The sequence below is a fragment of the Salvelinus fontinalis genome, chromosome 37, assembly GCF_029448725.1.
Source record: "Salvelinus fontinalis isolate EN_2023a chromosome 37, ASM2944872v1, whole genome shotgun sequence".
Classification (NCBI taxonomy): domain Eukaryota; kingdom Metazoa; phylum Chordata; class Actinopteri; order Salmoniformes; family Salmonidae; genus Salvelinus; species Salvelinus fontinalis.
The window spans coordinates 23373331-23392505 of NC_074701.1; the positions used below are offsets into that span (position 1 = coordinate 23373331).

General features: G+C 46.7%; 2 protein-coding genes across 9 annotated transcripts in view; both read left to right on the top strand.

Annotated features, from left to right (window-relative positions):
• The window catches only part of LOC129836388 (C-terminal-binding protein 2), a 107282-nt gene that overhangs the window by 45641 nt on the left and 42466 nt on the right, over positions 1–19175 (top strand). The window lies entirely within an intron of this gene.
• Positions 1146–12993, top strand: LOC129836387 (histone-lysine N-methyltransferase 2B-like). The gene has a single exon (XM_055902474.1). It carries the CDS (start codon positions 4715–4717, stop codon positions 6788–6790), a length of 2076 nt encoding a protein of 691 aa, XP_055758449.1. The 5' UTR covers positions 1146–4714; the 3' UTR covers positions 6791–12993.

A 19175-nucleotide genomic window follows, 5' to 3' on the forward strand; every position in this document is an offset into this window, starting at 1 on the left:
TGGACCTGCCAGAGTCCTTCAGCCGGGATCTGCCCCTTGTCCCGGTGCTGCCCCTTGTCCCGGTGCTGCCCCTTGTCCCGGTGCTGCCCCTTGTCCCGGTGCTGCCCCTTGTCCCGGTGCTGCCCCTTATTCCGGTGCTGGTCCTTATCCTGGTGCTGCCCCTTGTTCCGGTGCTGCCCCTTGTCCCGGTGCTGCCCCTTGTCCCGGTGCTACCCCTTGTCCCGGTGCTGCCCCTTGTCCCGGTGCTGGCTGTTTATTTAGGGGAAAGTAGTTTTAGGGTGGTCAGTGGAAGGGGTAGACAGAAGAGGGGAGTGACTATGGTGGTGTGGGGACAGCGTCCTGAGCCGGAACCACCACCGTGGTCAACTGCCCACCCGGACCCTCCCCTGGACTTTGTGCTGGTGCGCCCGGCGTTCGCACCTTGAGGGGGGGGTACTGTAACAGTCCTGACCTGTTTTATGTTGTTTTTATGTGTTTATGGTCGGGGCGTTAGTTTTGGGTGGGCAGTCTATGTTGTTTGTTTCTATGTTGGTTTTGGTTTGCCTGGTATGGCTCTTGATTAGAGGCAGGTGGTTTGCGTTTTCCTCTAATCAAGAGTCATATTTAGGTAGGGCATTCTCACTGTTTGTTTGTGGGTGATTGTCTCCTGTGTCCGTATGTATGTTCGTACCACATGGGACTGTAGCGTTTGTTTGTTTCGTTTCGTTTCGATGTCGTCTGTTTCCTGTACGTAAGTTTATGTTTAGTTATGTAAGTTTATGTTCAGGTTTCGTCAACGTCGTTTTCTTGTTTTGTAGTTTGGAAAGTGTTTTGTTTCGTTTCGTGTTGCCGTCGCATTTATAATAAAGATGGCTTATTTCCCAAATGCTGCGTATTGGTCTGAAGATCCTTCTCTCCTCACCTCATCCGAGGATGAGGAGAGCACAAGCCGTTACATACAGTGTGCCTACAACCCCAACTCATGTGTGTTTAATATTCTAATCATGCAATGAGTAAACCGCTGTGGATGAATATTGAGGCAATTGTTTTTTTATGTCTGGTAGAGTCAGTATTCATGTCTGAACAAGGCTGGCTACAGCGGTGGCGTGTCTTAGCGTAATGGGACGTTACCGAAGCGCTGTGACTGTAACATGTCAGTAACATGTGAGTTTACACACGCGCACACCCACACACACACAGACACACACGCACGCACGCACGCACGCACACACACACACACACACACACACACACACACACGTGGCATACATACCCTTCCCCCGTCTGTCTGACTAAGATGCATTATTCATATCGAGGCAGGGTGCTGGGGTATGAGTGACAATGAGATGTAGGGGGCTTATTAAACATAGGCATCCGTGTGAGTGGCCTTGGAGAGATTAGATACTCTGATTAATGGTGTCTTTCACAGATGTGAAACATGCAGCCACCAATGACAGCCTGTTGAATAGGAACCCCGGTACTGTTCATGTGGCGGAACAATGAGAGTAGCAGTTACAATACCAAGGTGTACCAAGAAATATTGTGCTACCTACACGTACTGTATGTCGTGACTGAGGTATTTCTGCTTGGTATTCATTTCTTTTGTTTTACCTTCCACTTGTTGCGGATAATACTGAGTTTGTACAAGTGGCTCACTTTTATGTCTTCTCTCGCATAATAGTGTACGTACCTCCACAAGTCTGTGCATTTGAATGTCACACTGCGTTTTAAAGTTGGAATCTGAGGCGGTGAAACTGCTACGTCATTGCAAGTGCGATAGAACAGCAGAGTACGTACTATGATATATATTTTTTGTACTCCTCTACCCTGTTTCAAAAACAAAACAATAACAAATGCGACCAGTGGCGCTGTGGATCTCAGCTTTGAAAGGATAGTTCACCCAAATTACAAAATGACTTATTGGTTACCTTACCCTATAAGCAGTCTATGGACAAGGGCTGACAGCAATCCATGCTTTGGTTTTGTTTAACTGGCCACTGTTTCAAATGCTAACTGTTTAGCATTTGGGGCACAAATCCAATTCATAAGTTAACATTTGAAAAAGTGCAAGGGAAAACAAAACCAAAGCATGTATTGTGGTCATACCTTGTCCATAGACTGCTGACAGGGTAAGGACACCAACATGTGATTTAGTCATGTGGGTGAACTATGCCTTTAATGTCATGTATATACTCAGGTGTAGAGGGAATAGGGATATTTCATCCTTGGTTTGTCGACAGTGTCTTTGCCTCGTTGCTCCTGTAGGATTAGATCTACACACCCAGAACACATTCTCTATCTAGATCTATTTGATAAAGATGTGTGGTCTAGGCTAGCACTCTCTCTCTAGGGAACCAGATCACAGAAGGAAATCAGTAAGAGGGGACTTTTTAGGTTTTCTCTGATGGTGTTGAAACACAGGTTGTACGTACACACAGGGTTTGTTGGTGGCAGGAAAATGCAATGGTTTCCAGTGACCAATATTCATGTTTTGCAAAGTTAACTTAACCCTATTCCCACAAGGCATATGCTACGTAGGGTTTCTTTATTATAGATAACTGCGTGCTTCTACATATGTGCAGGCCTTTTGGTTTCCCCAAAGTCCCTAAAGACTTAATTAGTTTACTTTTCACCGTGATAATCTTTCAAGCATGAAACCGAATTGAGAAACTCGCTCTCATTTTAATATCAGTGCCCCCAAGCTGCCTTCCGTCTCTCGCTCTCTCATACATCCATTTCCCTCTCTCCCCATCTCACTTGCCTTATTTCCTTCTGTCAACTATAGTTTCCTGCAACTAGTATAAAAAATAAAAAAAACACAAACTAAGTTGGTCTAAAGTCAATTCCACTGTCAACGATAATCCCCTTTTTCCTCTCAACCCATAATGCAATAGCAGTGGGCGCTTCAGCTTTTCCACTTACATCCTGTCCAGTGCAATCTCTTATCTCCCTAATTACGCAACACTGATTAACGAACAAAATCATGATCCACCACTGCAGTCCAGTGTCCAATCTGGGTCTTCACGATTGTATAAAAAGCAAATGTAGAGTAAACTCTAGTATAATTTGTCAACGTGGTGGGTTATTTGAGAGGGTCCCCTAGTTGTCATAACAACAGAAAACATGAGGCCCCGGCACTGATCCCATGACAGGGTTAATGAAAATGAAGGCGTCCTTTCTGGCACAACAGTTAACAGGGAAGCTCTCCAACAGGGATCAAGTGTCAGCTGGCCAGGCAGGTAGGTACAGTAAGCCTAAGGACAAGGTATCACAAGGGACTGTGAGGATAGGACGGACTCAGAGGGTTTGAGGGATTGCTTAGGGATTGCATGTGTGGTGACAAAAATGCTTTCTCCCCCCTTTGCTCTGTAAAGTGGATCAGCAAGGCTTTGGGTTGAGTGCTGTGGTAACAGCAGGTAGATAGAATGTGGTTGGGGAAAAATGGCTTTAGTTCCACAATTGTACATGTAAATTGTGCTTTGAGGACAATCCGTGGGTGCATTTCTCGCTCAAGGCAGAATGCCTTGCTTTTGTCAGTTTCTTTCATGCTTTTTTCTCAAGGGCAATTAATCATTTATTTTCATTTTTGTGAGTGGCAGACAATGTGTTGTTCTAATAATCTTTTCAAAGTGTGAATATTTTTACCAGTCTGTTTCCCATGTCCACCCATGGTTTATGTTTCTAAGAGTCCCGGTCCTCTCGTGACAATTATCAGGTCCTCTCAGTGAGGGGGGACAGTGTGACAGGAGGCTACAGAGGCGTAAGTGACATTTTGGGCGAGTTTCACAGCAGTTGCGTGGTCACTCTGGCAGCGTCGGCACCGGCAACAGATTAGTGTCCAATCAGAGTGGATTTGATGTTTCCTGACAGCACATGAGACAGCAGTGAGAACTGTATTCATTTCAATTACCCGCCTGCCTGCCTTCCCCCTCCCTGAGGGATACTAGCGGTGTGGTGTGAATCTCCTCTTGCTCAATGAACGAGACCCAGCCGGCCCTGCAACTCATTGACGACCCAATCAAGTGATCAGTCCAAGGTAAGTGTCCCGGGCAACGGATGTGGATGAAGGTGTGCCCCCTCGTAAATGGGCAGAATAATCAGAGATATGTTTTATCTGGTTCACGTGACGTCACGATGGGCAGTGGAATTAATCAGGCTTTATATAGACGGTAATCCCTCATAGCAATCGCCAGAGCGACTAAAGTGTCCCAGAGTAGGGGAAGGATAAAACCCTACTGGATTATTACAAGCCCCTGCCTACGACCCTCTCCCATCCCACCCCCTCTAATATTCCCTCCTTTCTAGTTTTTTCCTCCTCTCACCGTGTCGGGTAGCCTACACAGTTGGTGGCCAGCACAAGCACGGACCCTGTCATTGTGGTTCAGTGGAGTAGCTGCTGCTGCCTTTGCAACAGTTGCACAGTATGTGTGTGTGGTGTCCTCTATCCCTTCTCACCACCAGCAATAATATTTCCAGAGATTAATTATTCAAGGATTGCCTGTCAAGGGGGAGCTACCTGATAGCAAGGACCTCAGGAGAGCCAAAAACCTTACAGCTGGATATCAGGTGAAACGATACACCCCACTGCTTCATCTCTTTCTCCTCCTCCTCCGTCCTCCCTCCTTCATTTCCACTCTTTTGATGTAAAGTGTAACTGAACACTTGAAAGAAAACACCAACTACTCCTGCTTGTTTTTTTTCCTCTGTAAAGCTGTCTTCTGTTTTTTTCTCTCCAATGCTCGTCACCAGCAAGCAGTTGAATATCGGTCGCTCCCACAGTTGGGACACCCTGGGGGGGAATGAGGGGCAGTGGGCCGGGGGAGAAAGCGTTTACGACCACCAAGGCAGGATTGCGGGCCGACGGAACTCGCTGTCTTACAGGGGAGACAGAGGAGGTTACTACGAGCCACCCCCTGGGGTGCGCCCTCCTGACCTGGATCTGAAACGAGACCCCTACTCCTACCAGGACTCTCTGTACAGCCAGCAGGGCTACGCTGCTGATCCCCGGGAAATGAGAAAGGGCTCAGTCCCTGAGCTAAACCACTACGACCGTCCAACCATGGCTCATAGTCACCAAGGATCCGTCGTCTTACAGGAATATTATCCCCATGACCCTGCTATGGCTCCCCGACCACCGGAGGATCCCCGGGGCTTCTACCGGGTGGAGCAGCAGCCACAGCAGCCACAGCCTCACCCGCTTAACAGATCCCCGTCCCACTATGGGATGAACCCAGTGGGACGGCTGCCATGGGACCAGGGACAGGGAGGGAGGCCCGGACCTCCGGGTCCTTCATCGGCTTCTCCTCTTCCTCCTCCCCCTCCTCCGCCAACTGCCCATGGCATGAACCAGGTTTACAGTCAGCCTGCAGCTGTAGCTGCCGCTGCCAAGATGATGCCAGATGGCCAGCGCTCTCCTGCTCACTATGGGATGGAACAACCATCTTCGCCTCGGTACGCATCTGAGCCACCCCCTCTAGCTGGACAGCCGGTCTACACCGACATCAACGGCCGTCCCCTGGACAATCGGCAGCAGCAGCCCGCAGCCACCTGCCTGGTGGTGGACCCTAACACTCAGGGACTGGACGGGAGCATGCAACAGCGAGGTATGATGATGAGGCAGGATTGCACCTCGCCCTACGGAGTACAACAACAGCCTCCACAGACCAACATGCAGATCTACAACCCCAACCCTCCTCTCGCCGCCCCTGCTCTTGCCCCTCTTCCTCCCCCACCAGCCCCTGTAGCCCTCCCCCCTCCACCTCCCACAGCCCCCCAGACGCCTGCAGACCCAAAGAGGAACGCCGACCCAGAGTTCCTGGCTCTGCTTCGCAATGAGGGTCTCTCAGAGAGTACCATCTCCTCACTCATCCAGCAGGGCTTTGACACAACCGGTATGCTGGCAGTCATGGAAGAGAATGACGTGCGCTCTGTGGCTCCCAATTTAGGGCAGGCGCGGGTGCTGTCGCGGGTAGCCATCAGTGTCAAGAGGCCCTTGGAGCCTACACCTACGACCCAGCAACAGGCCCCCATGCGGGGCCGCTCCAACAGTTTCAGCCACCGCTCTGACATGTACCTCCAACAGCAGCAGCAACAGCAGCACCAACATCAGCAGCAGGCCATGGCAATGGGCATGGATCCACGGCTGATGCCACCACAGACCCCTGGTGTCATGCAGACCATCTCCCCCGCAATGGCCGAGGCCATGGCCAGGAGGCCCAACAGCGCTCCCTCTCAGCACCTCCTAGAAACCACCCAGGGCTACCCAGGACCTCGTACCCCGGGGCCCTACAGTGGCGCCATGGTCCCTGTCCAGTCCCGGCCCGTGTCTGCATACTCCCAACACCCGGGTGTGCCTATGCATCCGGGCATACAGATGATGGCTGCCATGCCCCAGCACCAGCAGATGTCAGGGGCTGCAATGCAAGCCATGCAACAACAGCAGATGCCAGTGTCCATGCCTGCCCTGCCGCCACCTCAGCAGGCCCCGAAGGCATACTCCACCAACTACACAGTGCCCATGGAGTTGATGAAGCGGGACCGCAGCCTGCAACCCATGTCGCCCATGCACAGCCCCCACCTCAGCCCTCAGATGATGCGCAAGGCTGGGGGCACCCCGTCTGATGGCGCCATGATGCCCGTGGGTACCACCATGCAGAGCCAGAGTGCTATGGCCGCCAACCAGAAGCTTAGCCGCCGTACCGGCCCACCTGTCATCGTCTCCACCATGGCATCACCAGATACAAGTAAAGCACACTTTTATCCCTTCTGCATTCCCTCCTCTTCCTTCGCTCCCCTAGTCTCTTGGCTGTAGTGCATTCATTGGTTACTAAAGGAGCCATTCTTCATTGCATTCTTGTTGCAGTTATTGCGTTTTCTCTATTTGAAATGAGGGCTTGGTTATATAATCATTCACTCTGTACTGTAGCTAAGACAACAATTAGGTATTGTGGTTTTTCAATACGATTCATTCTTTTATACCCTTCCTTGTCAGGATAGCCTTGACGTGTGGATAACCCCTTTCTCAAAGAATAGTTGAATACGTGAGGCTACGACACTGCTCACTTTATGACACCTATTTGGCATGAATCGAATACAGGATACTGTTTTGCAGTGCTCTTAAACCAAGAGCTGAAATGGGCCATTTATCTGGTTCCCACTCAACGTTCAAGTGTTGTAGATACTTTTCCGGTGGATTGAGATGAATTGATCTCTTTGCTGCTTTCACATAATTTGAGTCTGTTGGCTGTGTGCAGCTCAGCATGTTGCTAACCTGTGGATGTGTATTGTATTGACAATGGATAAGCATCTCAACTTGATGTTTCATATAAAGGCTACCATATTTTATGTGAATAGCTTGAGTTATATCCATATTCTGTGTTTTTTGGGGGGAGGGTATGACTGGCTTTAACCCATGCCCTAGTTATCTATAGTCAGAGTGCCTGTTGAAAAGCTCTGAGAGTACTTTCCTCTTTCTGAGTGATGTGTTTTAGACTCTCACGTGTCAACTGTCAGCCATCTTTGCACACTTTACGACTCTTGCTGTCGTCTGTATTGTTTCATGCTAGTATTTGTCACACGCAATGGTTTTGATGACCAAGGTGGAGTGTGGGAGTGGGGTAAGGACTGGGTGATGTGGTACGGTGTGTGCTGTCGTCAGCAGCAACGCTGCTTTTGAAGCATGAACATTCCATGTCTGTAGCTGTCTTTGTCCAACCAATCTGGGTGGGCAGTATTTCATGGTCACTGTTAAACGTGGGAGACAGTGGGAGAATTGGAGCCATGAGTTTATGCGTGCATGTGTGCGTGTGGTGTGTGTCTGTCTGTCTGTGTGAGTGAGTTTTTGCTTAGGAGCTGTATTCCCTTCACCTCATCCGAAGGCATTTGGAGCTTGTCCACACAGTGCAAGGGCAAACTTGTTAAATCTGCCATAATCTACAGGCCTGGTGGGTTGGTGGGCTGGTGGGTTGTGTAAGAGTGGTCGCAGTTTACAGCATCATCCTGCTTATCGTTTTATTTCAGCAAATATTTCTCTGCAATGTAGAGGAGAGCCGTAATGGCCACGCACCACCTCTCCCCCCAGCCCCTACTGTAGTAAACATGACGGTCTTGTTGCATCATGGTATTGAGATACATTGGAGTGGTCTGGAGCAGTAGGCTGGGTGTTGTGTTGCATACACTTTGCCCTGTTCAGGTGCAGCAGTGACCATTGTAGGGAATGAAAAGGAATTATGTGGAAAATGAACTACATTGTTAAATGTATCTCTCTAATAATGTTGGTGATACAGAAATGTGGAAGATGGGAGAAATTACCAGCACAGGCTATGATTTCAACAAGTGTGATTCATCATCAAAGCTGTTTGATTAAAAATGAATATGAAGAGATAGCTGCTGTGAGCTGTGCCTGTTTTATTTCTACCGGTTGGTTGGCATCCTAGCTGTGCTGCTGAAATCAACTGAATGTGCCGATCAACAATTGTGTCTTTTCTCTGAGTGACTGTAATGAGAAGAGAGAGGGTTTAATCCTGTAGATCCTCCTTTTACAACACTGCTAATCCACAGATTCACTCAGTTCTCTCTGGACTAGGCTGGCATCCATGGATTCCCCCAGTTCTGGAGCCATGGGCTATGACAGCTCCACTACAGTTTGAGAACAAATGGATTTATGAAAGCTGTCTAGTCTCAGGAAAAAGTATGGTGCTTCTTCTGTTCATGTCAAAAGGACCCTTTCTGTTTAGCTAGCTTTCTCTGCTGTAAAAATCTGCAGCCATGACACTAGCTCAAGTTAAACACGCTCAGCACAACAAATTAATGTGCATGAGGCTGACATTTGTTGCAATGGTAATTTCATCTGTTAATGGACGGCCTGCAAAGCCTCTCTGAAAGCATATTTCTTAATTGTGTGTTGCTAGGCAACGGGGGTTTTGGTCATAATCACAGAAAGATTACCTTCTCGGTTAGGGAGTGGAGGAAAGGTTTCACTGGAGTGGGGACATTTGCATTTAATGGCACTTTCTTGAAAAAAGGGTGCTTGAGTGAATGCTGTAGCTCAGTTGGTAGAGCATGGCATTTGCAATGTCAGGGTTGTGGGTTCAAATCCTGTGGGGGACCAGTATGAAAAAACTAGGGAAATGAATGCAGTCACTACTGTAAGTTGCTTTAGATAAGAGTGTCTGCAAAGTGACTTAAATGTAAATAATCATGAGGTTTTAGTCACCTCGTGAAATATGACCAAGAAGCAATACTGATTTATATAATTTTGCATTGTAGAAATCATCAGGTTCAACAGTTATTTTGGTTGCATGGAGTATGTCAATCTGAGTAGGATTTCTGACATTTGACAACATGATATATGGAATATCTCAACCGTTTGAGATATTCTGCTCAACCGTCTTCATAATCCATAATTAGTAAACCTACATAAATAATTAGATGTGATATATCAATAGGCTCAATCAGTTCATTAGTATCACCCTTAGCGAAGCAAGACTTTTCCTCCCCATTAATTATGCCCTTAAATTATTTAGTTGCCAATATTTGGTGCTATGGGAAGTCCCATCGTGTAAAGGTCCATATATGGTCATATGGTCATTCCAGACATCACCCATCTTTATCATGCCCATATATGGCTGAGTGGCACCTCCTCTTCCTTAGTTCCTCCCTGGGAGTGCTTCCACTCAGACTCCACACAGCGTGATGCCAGTCCAGGTCAGTATTCGCGTGACAAACTAGACGCTCTTCCATAGTGTGATGGGCATTATGATCTGTGGTGCAGTTGATTCTCTAGATGGTAGATTATATTTTGAAATGAGTTCAGTATTTAGATCCACACACAGTGGTTCCAGTGAAGGATTAAGAAGCATTGAGTCAGTGTGCATTAGGCTAGATATTGTATACTGCCTGGTGATGGAGGAGGGGCTTTGTGATGGCGTAGTCAGCCATCAGTTAAGGATGGGGTCGCCTTGGTGATGAGATGAGGCTGTCAGCAGGGCCCACCCCCTGTCTGAGGGTAAAGCTCCAGGTGTAATCTTGGCTGGAGGTCAAAAGTGATGGTCTTTATCATGCCTTTCAGTGAGTCCTCCCTGGAGAGGTTGTGTAGTGGGTAAACTTTAGTTCCCATGATAGACAAGTGCCTGACTTTGCACCGATTACACAGCCTTGGGTACATGGCGACATTAACACGTTCTAGATATTGTGTGCGCGTTGTGAATAACTTCAGACAGTCATGTCGAGTTGTGTCTTTTTGGAACCTACAAGTACAGCATTTCCTTGTAATGTGAAAGACTTATCCATCAGGGACGTTTGCCCTTCAAACACTAGAGCTGCGTGCATTCTTGAGATAGACATATATATTATTGAGTAAATGAGTGTATATGAGGAGAAAAAAGGGGTAATTGAAAGGTCAAAAGGGTGAGAAAGTAGGAGGAAAGTAGAGTACTCCCAAGCAAATGTTTTTTTTGTCAATTGTCCTCATCACAAATGGTCAACTGGTAATATAAAGACAATCTCTCTATCTACCTATTGTGGCTCTGCCTCGCACTACGATTACATCTACAAAGTGCAAATATTCTCTATCGCTCACCCTCTCTTTCGATTTGTCTGCAGAAATAAGGAACATGAATGCAACACAAGAAACATCAGAACGATAGACAAATGTTTCTATATTGCTTCTACGTACTCAGCTCTGCACATTCATTCATAACTGTGGTTTGGAGTTGTGCAGAGGGAGAGAGAGAGAGAGATTAGATGAGCGGAAATTCCCATTATGCCATCTGTAAATGTGGCAATCAGTAGTTGAAACTATATAGAAGCGCCCTCCCCGCCATTGTTTGGGTAAAAAGCTGAGGGATGGGGCTGGAGAAATGTGACCACTCAAATTAATAGACAGAGCTATGGATGCAAGGACTGACTATCCATGGTATCAAAATAATAGTTGTAACCATTTTTTGAGGCTATATAGTGTTTATCTATATTTACTTTGTTTTCGAACATCCAAGTATAACAATCTTATATTTTGGTTCTGACGGGGCACGATAGTTGAACTAAGACATTTCTAAGTCATATCCTTCAAGAATCAATGGGTACATATCATTCATTTATTAGTCCCAAAATGTATGTAGCAACTGCAGATTGTCCCTTTAAAGGGTGAGGACAGGAGGAAATGGGGAGGGAGAGGAGAATACAGTACACACCCCATGGTTGGGTAATCCCATAGAAATGAATGAAGAGATTATAATCCCTCACATCCAAATTCTACATGCAATAGAAAAGGCTGTAACTAGACATAGCATTTAACGTTATAATCTGATGGTCAACCTTTTAATTGAGCTATTTTGTAATATCATTTATTCCATAGATGATCTATCGGAATTATACAGTATGGTTTGCTATCTGAGATAGTGTGAGGACGGCTGGGGACAGACGGTGTGCGTGAGCTAGAGAGAGAGACTGAGGGGGAGAGAGAAAGAGTTAGAGTATGAAAATTAAAGGGGAATGAAAGGAAAGAATGGGAACAATAAATTGGAAGCTGTATCTGACCTCATTCCTCCTCCCTCTCTTTCACACTCCCTCTCTTCTACCTCTCTTTTACTCTACCTCTCTGCCAAGCAGCAGGTCACATTTAATAATTCATCTAGAGAAAATGAAAACTTCATGGGTATTAAATTACTGAGCAGAAGTGGCTGCACTAACCTTATTTTCTCCAGATGAGAATATATGGAAATATAGAAGCTTTGCAGGAGAGAAATTCTCACTAAGCTGGCTGGCTGTGTTTTACCAGAGGGAGGACATCTTGGAAGGGGAATCTCATTGTCTGTGTGGCTGTACAGTAGTAGCTGTAAGGGAACAGCCCTTCAAGGTTAGGAGTCCTGCTCTCCACCTCAACATGTGTCCCTACTCTCTCTGTGCCTATTCCTATTCTATCAGGTCTTTTATGTTGATTTTATACCTTAAGGTATCTATCTGACAAAGGTAGTTATGCGATCTGATAATAACGTGCCTAGATGTGATAGCTTTGTGAAGTTAGAATGTCTCGCTGTCAAGTTTTATTCAACTTCTAAACCTTACGAGAGGGATTTCACGTGTGATTCAATCAGTGGTGGAAAAAATACCCAAAAGTATAGATACCTTAATAGAAGGTTACTCCCTGTAAAAGTGAAAGTCACCAAGTAATATTTGGTTCTAAATATACTTAAGAATCAAAAGTAAATGTAACTGCTAAAATATACTTAAGTACCAAAAGTAAAAGTAGAAGTATGAATAATTTCAGATTCCTTATATTAAGGAAAGCAGATGGCACCATGTTCTTGTTTTTAAAATGTACGGAAAGCCAGGTGCACACTCCCACACTCAGACATCATTTACAAACGATGCATTTGTGTTTAGTGAGGGATAATGTATTAAGTAAAAAGTACATTATTTTCTTTAGGAATGTAGTAAAGTAAAAGTAGTCAAAAATATAAATAATAAAGAACAGATGCTCCATAAAACAACTTAAGTAGTAGTTTAAAGTATTTTTACTTAAGTACTTTACACCACTTGATTCAATTCCACACACACACCAGCGGCACATGACTACGTTAGCTCATACGCTAGGAGTCAGTCTCTTTCATCATGGCTCTGGTGAGACAACATCAGCACTAATAAACAAGCACTGCTACACCTCATTTAGCTTTTCCAGCTGTGTCTGTGTAAGTGTGTAAATTGTGTGTTCTGCTGTAACTCCATCCATGGTGTTGTGAGCTGACATCTCCCCAGAGAGCTTTCTGCCTTCAGCTGGAACAGAACCCAGCCCCAGCTGTGTGTGTGTGCGTGTGCGTGTGCGTGTGCATCTGAGTCTGAACAGGCCCCAGCTGTGTGTGTGCTGGCTAATGTGCACATAATGTGTGTGTGTGTGTGTTGTGTTTCTTTGTAGGCAGTGTATGGGAGGGCAGTATACGGGTGCTTCTCTCGCGTTCTCTCTCTTTCTGTCTCTGTCCTCTCTCTCTCTATCACTCTTTTTCTCTTTCTCTCTTTCTGTCTCTGTCCTCTCTCTCTCTATCACTCTTTTTCTCTTTCTCTCTCTCTGTCTCTGTCCTCTCTCTCTCTATCACTCTTTTTCTCTTTCTCTCTCTCTGTCTCTGTCCTCTCTCTCTCTATCACTCTTTTTCTCTTTCTCTCTTTCTGTCTCTGTCCTCTCTCTCTCTATCACTCTTTTTCTCTTTCTCTCTCTCTGTCTCTGTAACCAGACAGATGGCTAATGTCACATACAGAGGAGGAAAGGAGAGAGAGATGGAGAGAGTTCCAGATCTCAGACACCTTCCCCCAGAGAGACAACATCTGGAGTCCACCTGCTGCTGTGTCGTCTTCCTCCTTCCCCCTCTCTCTCTATCGCTCTCTTTCTCTCTCTATAGCCCTCACAAAACAGGCACGTTAACACCAGTTAGCCACAGTATGCAGAACGTCTTCTTCTAGGCTGACACAGTGGTGGATTTACAACGGGTTTGGTGAATGGAGTCATTTAAAACAAACTTCCTAATCAATCTGTCTTTGTCATTGATATGTGAGGCCTATATGCAATTTCTAACATTACAGTGTCAATCAATGGTTATCCGTTCTCTCCCACTGAAGTGGTGTTTGTGTGTGTTCCTAGGAGGTTGTGTTGGTTGTGGAATGATTTCTAATTGAAGGCAGACTTCTTAGAAATGCAGGTTAAGTCCTGTAGTAGGGCATTTTGTCTGTGATCCCCTAGCCGTAAAATGGCTTAGACTTACTCCTTCAGACTACTAGCCCTAGATGTACACAATATCTTAGTACTGTGTTTGGGTTTAGAACAGCACTGAGCCTAAATTAGACTCAAATATATTTTGGACTGTTACAGAGTGCAAGTGTGTTTGGGTAAAGGGGAGGGTGTGTGTGTGTGTGCGTGTGTGTGTGTGTTCAGCCCCTCTGTTGTCCCATGCAGTGTGTACTCTACATTGTGTGTATTCTGGTAGCAGGAGCTCAGCTCTCTACTCTCCCTTGTTCTCTCTGACCTGGTTTTGACTAATTGATTTTGGCTGAGAGTTCATTAACCCTTCATTGCTGTTACTACCACCACCAATACCACTGTAGCAGGGAGGTCAGAAAAGGGTTAACACATTGTGAGTGTATGTGTGCTTGCGAGTATGCGTGCGCGTATGTGCTTGTGTATGTTTGTGTGTGGGTCGTTCCATCTGATTTCAATCACTTTTTGACCGCACTCCTTTTGATTTGAAAGAAACTTTCCATACATTTTGGCCCATGGTCGAAGTGGTCAGAAAGGGACATTTTGGGCCTAACTGCCAAAACATTTAGGAGATAGAGGTGCTAAAAGTTGACCCATTTGTAATACCCCACCCTACCATCAGACATCCATAACTTTATCAATGGAAAAAGATAAATGGTTGTCAAACTATTTTATAATTTCTTGATTTTTTTTAATTTTTATATATTTATTTACATTTAACGTAAATTATCAAAACATTCGTAAACTCAGATTTTTTATTAATTTTGCGTATGCTGTAGTTATACTCTATTTTACATTATCTGAGGTAATTGTGTTGTGCCTACCATCGGTTGAGACACAGCATAGTCTTGAATACAGGGTGGGTGTCATTTCAATCATAGAAATATATTTCATAGAATGGAGAAATCCCTTCAGAACACTGTAATATAGTGGGTACATCATACATTTTTTATTGACATTTTAACTTCCAACTACTGCACAAATATAGCCACCGGTCTACCCACCAATGAACATCTACTTAAATGCAATATGTCACGTTCCTGACCTATTTCTGTTAGTTTGTTGTATGTGTTAGTTGGTCAGGACGTGAGTTTGGGTGGGCATTCTATGATTTCTGTTTCTATGTTGGTTTAAGGGTTGCCTGGTATGGCTCTTAATTAGAGGCAGGTGTTTGGCGTTTTCCTCTAATTGAGAGTCATATTTAGGTAGGTTGTTTCACAGTGTTCGTTGTGGGTGGTTGTCTCCTGTGTCAGTGTTTGTCGCACCATACGGGACTGTTCGGTTTGTTTTGTACATCGTCATTTTGTGTAGTCTATTTTCCCTGTTCGTGCGTTCTTCGTGTTTAATGTAAGTTCGTCGTCCAGGTCTGTCTACTCCATTTGTTGTTTTGTTAGTTTATAGTGAAGTTCGTGTTTTTGTGTTTTCTTTAAATAAATTATGTATTCACAACCCGCTGCGCCTTGGTTCAATCACTACTCCTCCTCTTCGGTTGTAGAGGAGGAGGAGAACCGTAACAGAACCACCCACCAAATAACCAGAACCAAGCAGCGGTGTAATCGGAGGAAGGGACAGGGCAAGAAGGAGGAATGGACATGGGAGGATGTTTTGGACGGTAAAGGTTGCTACACATGGGAGGAGATCCTGGCTGGAAGGGATCGCCTCCCATGGGAACAGCTGGAGGCACTGAGGAGAGCAGAGGCAACCGGAGAAGGGAACCGGCGTTATGAGGGGACGCATCTAGCACGGAAGCCCGAAAAGCCCGTGAGTACTTCCCAGGCTAACCGTGGAGAGCGGGAGTACGGGCAGACACCGTGTTACGCAGTAGAGCGCACGGTGTCTCCTGTACGTGTGCATAGCCAGTGCGGGTTATTCCACCTCCCCGCACTGGTAGGGCTAGATGGAGCATTGAGCCAAGCGCCATGAAGCCGGCTCTACATATCTGGCCACCAGTACGTCTCCTTGGGCCGGCTTACATGGCACCAGCCTTACGCATGGTGTCCCCGGTTCGCCTACATAGCCCGGTGCGGGTTATTCCACCTCCCCGCACTGGTCGGGCGACGGGGAGCATTCAGCCAGGTAAGGTTGGGCAGGCTCAGTGCTCAAGGGAGCCAATACGCCTGCACGGTCCGGTATTTCCGGCGCTACCTCCCCACCCCAGCCCAGTACCACCAGTGCCTACACCACGCACCAGGCTTCCAGTGCGTTTCCAGAGCCCTGTTCCTCCTCCACGCACTCTCTCTATGGTGCGTGTCTCCAGTCCGGTGCCTCCAGTTCCGGCACCACGCACTAAGCCACCTGTGCGTCTCCAGAGCCCTGTACACACTGTTCCTTCTCCCCGTACTCGTCCTGATGTGCGTGCACTCAGCCCGGTGCCACCAGTGCCGGTACCACGCACCAGGCATATAGTACGCTTTGAGAGTCCAGTGTGCCCTGTCCCTGCTCCCCGCACTAGGCTTGAAGTGCGTGTCTCCAGTCCGGTGCCTCCAGTTCCGGCACCACGCATCAGGCCTACAGTGCGTCTCAGCCGGCCAGAGTCTGCCGTCTGCCCAACGGCGCCTGAACTGTCCGTCTGCCAAGCGCCGCATGAACTGCCCGTCTGTATTGAGCCTGCAAAGCCGCCCGTCTGCCATGAGCCTACAGAGCCTTCCGCCAGACAGGAGCAGCCAAAGCCTTCCGCCAGACAGGATCAGTCTGAGCCATCCGTCTCCGCAGCGCCATCTGAGCCATCCGTCTCCGCAGCGCCATCTGAGCCATCCATCTCCGCAGCGCCATCTGAGCCATCCGTCTCCGCAGCGCCGTCTGAGCCATCCGTCTCCTCAGCGCCGTCTGAGCCATCCGTCAGTCAGGATCTGCCAGAGCCGCCAACCAGACAGGATCTGCCAGAGCCGCCAACCAGACAGGATCTGCCAGAGCCGCCAACCAGACAGGATCTGCCAGAGCCGCCAACCAGACAGGATCTGCCAGAGCCGTCAGCGAGCCATGAGCGTCCAGAGCCGTCAGCCAGCCATGAGCGTCCAGAGCCGTCAGCCAGCCATGAGCGTCCAGAGCCGTCAGCCAGCCATGAGCGTCCAGAGCCGTCAGCCAGCCATGAGCGTCCAGAGCCGTCAGCCAGCCATGAGCGTCCAGAGCTGTCAGCCAGCCATGAGCGTCCAGAGCCGTCAGCCAGCCATGAGCGTCCAGAGCCGTCAGCCAGCCATGAGCGTCCAGAGCCGTCAGCCAGCCATGAGCGTCCAGAGCCGTCAGCCAGCCATGAGCGTCCAGAGCCGTCAGCCAGCCATGAGCGTCCAGAGCCGTCAGCCAGTCATGAGCTGTCCCTCAGCCCAGAGCGGCTATTTATCCAGAACTGCCCCTCAGTCCAGAGCTGTCTCTCTGTCCGGAGCTGCCTTTCAGTCCGGAGTTGCCCCTCTATCCTGAGCTACCTCTCTATCCTGAGCTACCTCTCTATCCTGAGCTATCCCTCTATCCTGGTGCTGCCCCTTGTCTCGATGTTACCCAAAAGATTAAGTGGGTGTAATATGAGGGTGGTCATTTGTAGGGGGAGATGTAAGCTGGGATTGACTATGGTGGGGTGGGGACCTCGCCCTGAGCCTGAGCCACCACCGTGGTCAGATGCCCACCCAGACCCTCCCCTAGACTTTGTGCTGGTGCGCCCGGAGTTCGCACCTTAAGGGGGGGTTATGTCACGTTCCTGACCTATTTCTGTTAGTTTGTTGTATGTGTAAATTGGTCAGGACGTGAGTTTGGGTGGGCATTCTATGTTTTCTGTTTCTATGTTGGTTTAAGGGTTGCCTGGTATGGCTCTTAATTAGAGGCAGGTGTTTGGCGTTTTCCTCTAATTGAGAGTCATATTTAGGTAGGTTGTTTCACAGTGTTCGTTGTGGGTGATTGTCTCCTGTGTCAGTGTTTGTCGCACCATACGGGACTGTTCGGTTTGTTTTGTACATCGTCATTTTGTGTAGTCTATTTTCCCTGTTCGTGCGTTCTTCGTGTTTAATGTAAGTTCGTCGTCCAGGTCTGTCTACTCCGTTTGTTGTTTTGTTAGTTTATAGTGAAGTTCGTGTTTTCGTCTTTTCTTTAAATAAATTATGTATTCACAACCCGCTGCGCCTTGGTTCAATCACTACTCCTCTTCTTCGGTTGTAGAGGAGGAGGAGAACCGTAACACAATATTTAAATTACATTTCTATGATTTCAATAGGTTTCCTATGGATTGTCAGTATAATTTAAAACAATTGATATTCCCATTCAAGTCAACATTCTCTGATGCGTGGACCTCCAACCATCTTTGTGCTACCAGTTGAAAGTTGAAATGTCTATTTTATTCAAATTTTTGTACATTTATCAGCCAAAACATGACACCCACCTTATATTCAAGAGCATGCTGTCTCAACTGATGGTGGGCACAACACAAACAACTATAGATCTGTCATTCTCATTGAAAGCAAGTCTAAGAAGCGGTAGATCGTTTCTATGTGCTCTATTTCTATACTTCATGTTCTTATGTTTTGTTTTTTTGTATTTTACTTTCGGTTATATTAAATACAATATTTTTGGTTATAGACGAGATATTTCACAGCGGTTTAGATGGTACAATGATTTTCGACACTATACTTGCTTGTTTTATCACATAAACTGAAATTAGGCAAACTATTAGAATTTTAGCAACCAGGAAGTGGTGGAGCATAGTGCACCTTTAAGGCTTTAAACCATCATAACTATTATTCCGAAATTAGAACGATCTGTCTGGAAAGAGTTAACCACACTGCTAACCTTATGCCTAACAAAACCTTAAATGAAGACTAAAAAGCACATTTTTGTTTTCAAGACTTTCTACGATATAGCCTATTTTGACTTTGCGGCTGTGGTAACTAGTGACAACCCTTTCCAAGCGCGAGTGCAGTTTACACACCCGAAAAATATCAGATTACGTTAATGCACAATATTTAGGAGCGCATGATTTTTTTTCGAGCTCTTTTCTCTTTTGCTATATTCGTTGACAGTCTATCTCTAGTCGTGGTTTTAAAAGTTTAGAAATCTCAAAGTATCAACTTTGTGGTAGCTTTCTTTTACGTCTGAATACGTTACTGCAGATATGGTAAAATGAACTATCCGATTGGCCGATGGTAGGCACTTGATTTGCTCCCCTTGGGCCCGCCGAGATGGCAGTTTGTACCTTCAGAAATATGGTTCAAAATGGGAACATGTTGCCAACCCAGCGTGCAGGGGAGCTGAATCGGGTGCACCTACCGCCAACAGGGCGCAAGGCTTATCGTTGTTTTTTACAGAAATGTTGCAGATCAACTAGGAATGCCTTGGAGATCGACCAGTCGATCACAATCAACTGTTGGTAACCACTGCATTGCATGGTTGCAACATAGCGGTGAGTGGCGACCTTACAAATGGAATCGCTTAATAAGCACATTTTTTTTAGGTCTTAATAAGGTACTAAAAAATA